Source organism: Benincasa hispida, chromosome 12 (genome assembly GCF_027475165.1).
Source record: "Benincasa hispida cultivar pf3 chromosome 12, pf3_genome.v1.1, whole genome shotgun sequence".
NCBI lineage: Eukaryota > Viridiplantae > Streptophyta > Magnoliopsida > Cucurbitales > Cucurbitaceae > Benincasa > Benincasa hispida.
In genome coordinates, this window is record NC_143489.1 from 62,455,028 (window position 1) to 62,462,989 (window position 7,962).

Consider the following 7,962-nt stretch of genomic DNA (forward strand, 5'->3'; position numbering starts at 1 on the left):
CTTGTGTATGTTTTTTTTTTTTTTTTTTTTTTTTTCCTTTGAATAAGTTTTGTGATGGATTTATCCTTTGATCCGATTTCACATTTAAGACCTCATTATGCTCAATTTGAAAATTTGTCACGTTCATTCAATTTTTTTAGTATATTTGTTGTTATGAACAAATCAAAATTTCATATGTGAGGTTTATTGTTTTGTTTCCAACTTATGCTTATGGCGTAATATACATTTTTAGAAATATTTTTTGGACATTACATTTAGGTTATTCGTGAATTTATACTCTCTATATAATTGTGATGATGTCTAAATGCTTTGTTTATTAATAAAAAAGTACGACATTATTAGTTGACTTTTTAGTAAACAAAAAAATAGCATTACTTGAATTTTTTTCTACTTATTTGTATAAATCTTTGTTATACATCTTTTAAATGTAGGATCCTTAAAATGGTAATAATGAATGGAGAGTTTAATACAAAACAAAAAGGTAGTTAAACAATCATTTTTAATTTCTCTCTCATTTAAACAGATATATATATTTTTGGAAATATAAAACAATAATTTAATTTATATATGTATTTTTAAAAATTAAAAAGTTTATTTGCAAAAAAATATTAAAAAAAATAGCAAATTTAAAAAATCAGTAAGTTTGCAAGTTCAATACAAAAAACTAGCAAGTTTATTTGAAAGAAAATTACTAATTACTTAAAAAAGAAAAAAGAAAAAAGAAAGAAAGGAAAGCGAAGAAACTTTGCAAACTTATCAATAAAAAAAAAGAAATTTTATTAGTAGTAAGTTTATTTTTAAAAAATAACAATATCAATAAAAAAAGAAATTTTAGAAAAAAGAGTAATTCAAACTTAGGTAGCTTGTTGTATTTTAAAATCCATGAAATTAGGATATATTAATAGTTCATTGTAGAAAAAAAAGTATTAAATAAATCAATAACAAAAATCAAATCAAATCCAATTTCAATCTTGCGATCTAAATACAATTACAGTAAACTCAAATCTGATTCCCAATAATCATGAGCTCCCCAAATAATCGAGTTTTTGTGATCATTTGACCAACAAACAACTTTTGTATATCTTTTGAGACGGAAAGAACCGAACCAAGCCGGCCGGATTATTTCGGGATTTCCAAAATTGCGTCGAGAAAGAGAGAGAAGAGGACGACACATCGACGAATTTGATCGAGACGATCTGTCGTCTTATCAACGTTCGAAGGATTAGGAGAAATCCCACAATATCGCCGGAAAACGAATTCCCGCCATATCCCGAAGAAACTCCGACGGCACCGAACAGACAAAACTCCCAAAGAGAGAGCACAGTTTCTTCTTCATCGACTCGTCCTCCATGAACTTTCCGTACAGTTCTTTTCGAACAGTCGCCTATTCTCTTCCGTCCCCCGTTCATATTCCCAAAGCCCTAGTGCCCCCAATTTTTACCTCGATTTCAGCCCTAAATTCCGGCAAAGTTGGACCGTCTGTTTACTGGAAAATCATCCTTAAGCCAGTGGGAAACAGAAGTTTTCGAGTTAGAGCTTCTAAGAATGATGATGCTGGAACTGAGAAATGGCTAAAATGGTTACCCAATGGAGCTTTAGCTGCCGACAAAATGTTGCGATTGATTGCCGGTGCAACCGCCAGCCCCATCAGCCAGTTCATTTCTTCGCCAGTCACATTTCTTCATTCTGTAGACCCGCGAATTAAATTGGTAAATTAGAAATTTTCTGGACATTTCTTGTTCTGATTCTCTCTTTAAGCAGCACGTTATTGTGAAAATGGTGCTTAGTTTTTTCCTACAATCTTGTTATTATTTGATTTAAGTAATTTATGGTTTCTCGATGCAAAAATCTTGGATGTTTGTTGGCTGCAGAGCTTCACAAGCTCGGTCACTTGACTAATCGTGTTCTTTGTAACGAAGTTTGTCCCATATTTTATTCATCCACGATCTGCAAATTCTTCCACTGTGGCTTTGTTGGTTTTCCAACAACTGTTTTTATGATTTCCAGTTGACTGCTTATTTTTGTTTGACAGGTATGGCTGTTGGCTCTTGTTGTTTTACCAGCTAGATCAAACATCACTATTCGTTTTGGACTGGTGATTTTCTTGGCTTTTCTATCCATATGGATTCTTCCAACCGAGTTATGGAAGGTACACTTTGCTCAAAAGCCAAATATTATCCCTATTTTTCTTTCAATCAATGGATCCTTAGGACCTTGGTAATGCCTATGGTTAACATTTCTATCCCACTGGATTGAACAATGTGATAATTGTGGAGGGATTCTCTAACATTTTAGGACCAACTGGGAAGAGTGTCTATACTCTCAGGAATTTTGTTCGTCATGTTGGGACTGGGTGCGGACGGTGTGCCACCCCTCATCCAATCAAGAACTCCTCCACCTGGAATGATAGGATTGCCTGAGCTCCCTTCATCTTTGGGAGGTTACTCATATTTAATTGCAAAGCTAGGCCCTTTAACTTTTACGAGGAAAGGCTTGTCAATAGCAAGTACATCAGCATGTTTAACATTTGTTGTAAGTTGAATCTTATTTTTTATCAGCTGCATGTTATTTTCTTTTCCCTATACACATTATTTGAAAGGGGTATTGAGATGAGGAAAAGAGGAGTAAACAAGGTTGAATTAATTGGCTTATAGTTGCCTGAAGAGATCTCAACTCTTGGTTTGATATTTCTCGAAGGTCTTCCAAAGTGCAAGTCTCTGCCTCACAACCACAGCCCCTGAACAACTTGCATTTGCGATACGTTGGTTTATGCTTCCTTTGGGGTATTTTGGTGTTCCAGTTGCTGAAATCACACTTACGCTTTTACTTTCTTTGAGATTCGTCAGTCTTGTGTTTGATGAGGTAAACTATTAATAAATTACTGGAAAAGTAGTTCTGATGATTGATAAATCTTTAATAGTATTGTTAGTGGCATTGTTATTGCAATGTTTTTGCCATTTACAAAAGGAATCATGTGTTGCCAGGTTCGAAATGTTGCATTAGGGGTTGTATCCCGCAGGATAAACTGGCAAATGTTGACCACAATGGAGACGGTTGATGGTAAGCATCCAGAGACATTGCCAACATGTATACATCCAAACTTCTTAACTGAACACTTGTGTTGCTCGGGGAAACTCTTGTCATGGTTTGTAGACTTAGAAATGATTAATGTACACTTCATCAATCAGCACGTCACTTCAATTCTACACTGAATTCTATTTCTATCAATCATGTAGATTCTCCTGATGAACTTCTAGTTCCGGGGGATCATTTCCCCCCCCTCAAATTTAACGTGTTTTTCATGATTTGAAGCACTTCAGTATAGAAAGTATTGCGCACTAGTTCAATATATTCAATGTTATTTTTCATGCTAATATGTTGCACATTTCATCCCAAAGTATTTTTGTTTAAATTTTTGTATCATTGATGATTATTTTGGTTGTCTTGGTTGACCCTGCAGTTTTCTTTACTTATCTCCGTCGCATCTTTAAAAATATTTTTACCCATGCAGAGCAGATTTCTCAGGTAACCTATTCACTGCCTATTACTGAGCATTTCTTCAATTACTGAATGCTTTATCTGTTCTTTATCTGTGTTTTAAAGTGGTAAATATTTCTAATCATTAATTTTATTTTAGGACCTCTTTACATATTGACTATCAAGATACCCCAGGGTTCTTAGTAAGGTCTTGGTTCATACCCCAGGCTAAAAACTTAATAGAGTCTTTATTGTCTTTTGGAGCTAGCTTTGGAGTGGTCAAAGGCTCTGTGAATTAGTAGAGTGAGCCATGATCATAATGCAAGAAGTGGAACTCCCACTCCCCTCCCTCGGCCACTGAAAGAAAAAAGTAGAGATTGACTATCAAGATCACCTAGAGTAAAAATTAAATTTTGATTATGCAAATAAGGTAAGGTTGCAAAATGGACGAGAACATATAGAAAATGAATGCATTTTTATGACTTTTTAGCTCTCATTTTTCTGTTTATTTTATGGTCGTACTTCCAGATATTGGTATTCTTTCATTTATGAGTTGATCGGTCGCTTAAAGTTGTATTTTTTTGGAAAATCCATATCGATTACCTGAGTGTAGAGATGCCTTGGGATACTGTGCTGAAAATCTTAATAATAGACCTTTATTTGTGGCACATGTTGTTTCGACGTAATAAACTCATAGCTACCCCTATGGGTATCTTTCCACTACGCCTTTCAAATGATGTTTTATACATTTTTGTTTTGTTGCTTTATGTCCGTTTATGTCGATCAAAATTTGACACAATGTCTTACGCACGCTGCAGGCAATGATCGTAAGAGGTTTCCGAGGAGATAGCAGCAATCACAAGCTATATTTCTTATCAAACTCATCAAGCAGAATGGCAAATATTCTCTCCTTGTTATGCTTGTTTGGTGTCATCAGTGCTTCTTTTTTCTTCGACAACGTCATCATTTGATACCAGCTTCCACTTTTTGCTATCTTCTCGCCCTGCTAAAGCTGTTGTAAGTGAATTTCTCTCTTAATTAGACTTGTATAATTGTTTTTTTCCCTCTGATATCCATGAGTGTTTAGACTAGTTTATGTGTGCCTTGACTAATCTCACGGGACAATCTGCCTGATCCCACAACATTTGGATGTTAAGGAAACTTGTAGGATATTAAATCTTAAATAAGTGGCCAGTTGGCCAGTTGGCCACCATGGATTGTACCCATGACTTCTTAGTCCATTATCAAAGGGATGTTCCCTTATTTACCCCTAGGCCAACCCATGGATGGTTTAGACTCGTATAATTGTTCCTTGAAAGCCTTTTGTTTGAAACAATCTATAACTTTTGAATATGGCATTGACAAGGGATTGAGGACCTAGAGGTCCCAAGTTTGAATGAACCTAATACCAAAAATTCTTGATGTTCTCAGGCCTGGGCTTGGGGTGGGTGCGGATGCCTTTGGGTTTAGGGGAGCAAAGTATCAACTCCTGGTTATTAAAAAATAATAATATGAAAAATGTGAGAATGAAGATTTAAACGTTGGACCTTGAGCGAAAGTGTAGTATTTAATGATTATATCTTAACAGCTGACCTACATTCATGTTAGTGACTCTATCTGTATGTTACTTGCAATAACCTTTAGGGGGTGTTTGACCCACTGATTTCATAAGTAGTCGGTGTTAAATAACTCAGCTCCATCAACTTCAATAATATTCATTATTGAAGTTCGCACGTTTATCGAGAAACTTCACTATCTTTTATTTCTCTTTTTGCACATTTATCGAGGAATTCCAGCTAAATAATTCTGCATCCTAGATGTAGACGTCTTAATTCAGACTTCAATACTCAACTCAGCACCCAAACACTCTGTTAGGATACCTCCTAACAAAAGAACTCAATAACACAGATAAACAAATAGACTAAAAGATAGAATTATATTGCAATGTCCATGAAGAAATTACAATGTACCATAGCTATATGACTTAGGCTTCTCATCTTCAAACGTTTAAGTTAATATAATTGTGAGCAAAACATCTCTATGCTAATGGAAGTTTGAGATCGTAACTGATTTCTGGTTGCTTGTTGGTTTAACAGGGGGAAATAAATACCTGTTTCTTCAAACCTAGAGATTCATATTGCTCGTCCCATGGCTTTTTCTTAGATGGGACGTGAAAAGTTCATTGGGTGGATTCAAATTGTACAAGATTGAGAGAGAGTTCAGAAGGGTATGTTCCTCTGCTCCTTTGATTGTATACTTCGGAAGTGAAGATCTTTATGGATTCGGTAGGACAAGGGAGGGGAATCTCTCTCTTTATTGTAGGAAACTAATGTATTCAAAATCTGTTTGTTTTATTCTAGTGGGAAATAACTACTTCATGACAAATTATTTAATGAGGCCCCGCTGTTTCAAAATAATAATTAAAAAAATAAAAACAAAAATTTGAAACCACCTTATATTCAAGGTATTTCACTCTCATAAATCTAGCTGTCAAGTGAGCTAGGTAATTGACATGATAATTCTCCATAGAAGTCGAAGATTTGATCCTTCATCCCTATATTTGTTGGAAAAAAAATCTATAATGTCGCAATCTTATTAAATTATTAGATAAACAACACTTTGGATTTGGATTCTTTTAAAAAATTGTTTCCTAATATTTAGAAATTTCTTTTACATTTTTAAGATGTCTTTTTTGAAATCTTAGGGGATGTTTGATTCACAAACATGAGTTAGTTGAGTTGAGTTGAGTTGGTATAATATACCAACTTAATGTTTGGCCAATCAACTTCAAATATTAGTGGAGTTGTATATTTTACAAACTCACCTCAACTTACTCCAACCCTCCATTCTTTCTATGTTTTCAATGACTCCACCCATCGGCTACTGTCAGCAACTATCGTTGTCATACTCTAGGAACCAACTCTGGGCTCGATCGCAACCACTTCAGATACAACTCCGAGCTTCGACAACCACATTTGATAACAACTCCGGTGACTAACTTCAACGACTACCTCCCCGCGACCAACTTCGAAGACCAATTTCGAGTTCCGGCAACCATCTCCGGTGATAACTTTGGCGACCCAACTCTGACGACCACATTTATGTGATCTAACTCTGATAACGAATTTCAGACTCCGACAACCACCTTCGTCTACATACTCCAACAAAAATCATTTTCGATGACCACCTTCGAGCGAGCAACTCCAATGACCAACTCTGGCTTCGACAACCATCTCCAACAACAAACTTCGGCAACCAACTCCAATGCCATGTCCATGCGACTAACTTTGGCTTCGACAACCACCTTCAACTACAAATTTCGACAAAAATCATTTTCGATCATCAACTTCGACAACCACTTTCGCGCGACCAAATTCAGGCTTCGAAAATCACCTCCAACGATAAACTTCGACGATCTCCTTCAATACCACATTCATGCGACCAACTTTAGACTCCGATAACCACCTCTGATTACAAACTCTAGCGTAAATCATCTTCGATAATCAACTTCAACTACTTCCGATTATTATAAGACTGATGATTGTTAAAGTATATTGTAGGATTATTAATTATATAAATAATAGTATTTTGTCTATATTAAGTGCACTATTTATACATAGAAATTTGTAGAATATATATTTTTTAATTGAATTTCACATATCAAATGAGTGTTAAGAATATTTGGAAAAATATGTAACATATAACAAAAAAAAAAAATCTATAAAATAGAGTTTTTTCCCGAAACATTTTCTTGCAAAAATTAATGAAAAATGGAGATATCCTCCAAACTTAAAGGAATTGAAAATGAAATTGTTAGAAATGTGGTGATATTCTATTGGCTACTAAGATGATGAGGGAGATTCAATTAAAAAACAAAAATCATGATAGAGTAAAGTGCAACAAGAAGAACAAGAAGAAAAAGATGATAAAATTTATGGAGAAAAATTAAAAACAAAAAATTTTGATTTCTCATTTTATTTAATCATATTTCTACGAGAAATGTAATAGGTTAATTGTTGTTGAAAGAAAGAAAGAAAGAAAGAAAAGCTTAAAAAAATAAAAGAAAAAAATTGTAATTTATATTTTATTCATTATTAAATAAAAAAAATTCAAGACAAAAATAGTAATCATAAAAAGTAGATTATTTAGGTCCTATTGGATAACTATTTTGTTTTTTGTTTTTGTTTGTGAAAATTAAGCCTATAGACACTATTCTCACCTCCGAATTTCTTCATTTGTTATCTACTTTTCACCAATTGTTTAAAAAGTTTAGCCCAAATTTGAAAACAAAAAAAGTAGCTTTAAAAAATTTAGTTTTGTTTTTGGAATTTGGCTAAGAATTCAACCATTGTACTCAAGAAAGAAAGAAACATGGATTAAATAGATTTAATTTTAAAAAATAAAAACAAAAATCAAATGGTTACCAAACATGGCCTTAGAATTCAAAAAAACTGCATAGACATTTAAACTCAACTATGCATCCCA

General features: G+C 34.1%; 1 protein-coding gene across 2 annotated transcripts; it reads left to right on the forward strand.

Moving 5' to 3' along the window:
- The first annotated feature begins 923 nt into the window (after positions 1-923).
- ABCI12 (cobalt ion transmembrane transporter) lies at positions 924-5,928 on the forward strand. 2 transcript variants are annotated; one of them, XM_039020412.2, is made up of 8 exons: positions 924-1,709; positions 2,033-2,149; positions 2,296-2,532; positions 2,698-2,862; positions 2,985-3,060; positions 3,461-3,525; positions 4,296-4,494; positions 5,574-5,928. In XM_039020412.2, the coding sequence occupies exons 1-7, from the start codon at positions 1,350-1,352 to the stop codon at positions 4,446-4,448; spliced, it is 1,173 nt and encodes a 390-aa protein (XP_038876340.1). In that variant the 5' UTR covers positions 924-1,349; the 3' UTR covers positions 4,449-4,494; positions 5,574-5,928. The 2 variants fall into 2 exon arrangements, with proteins under 2 accessions (XP_038876340.1, XP_038876339.1); XM_039020411.2 differs by having other exon boundaries at positions 1,108-1,709; positions 2,985-3,087.
- The last annotated feature ends 2,034 nt before the right edge of the window (positions 5,929-7,962 follow it).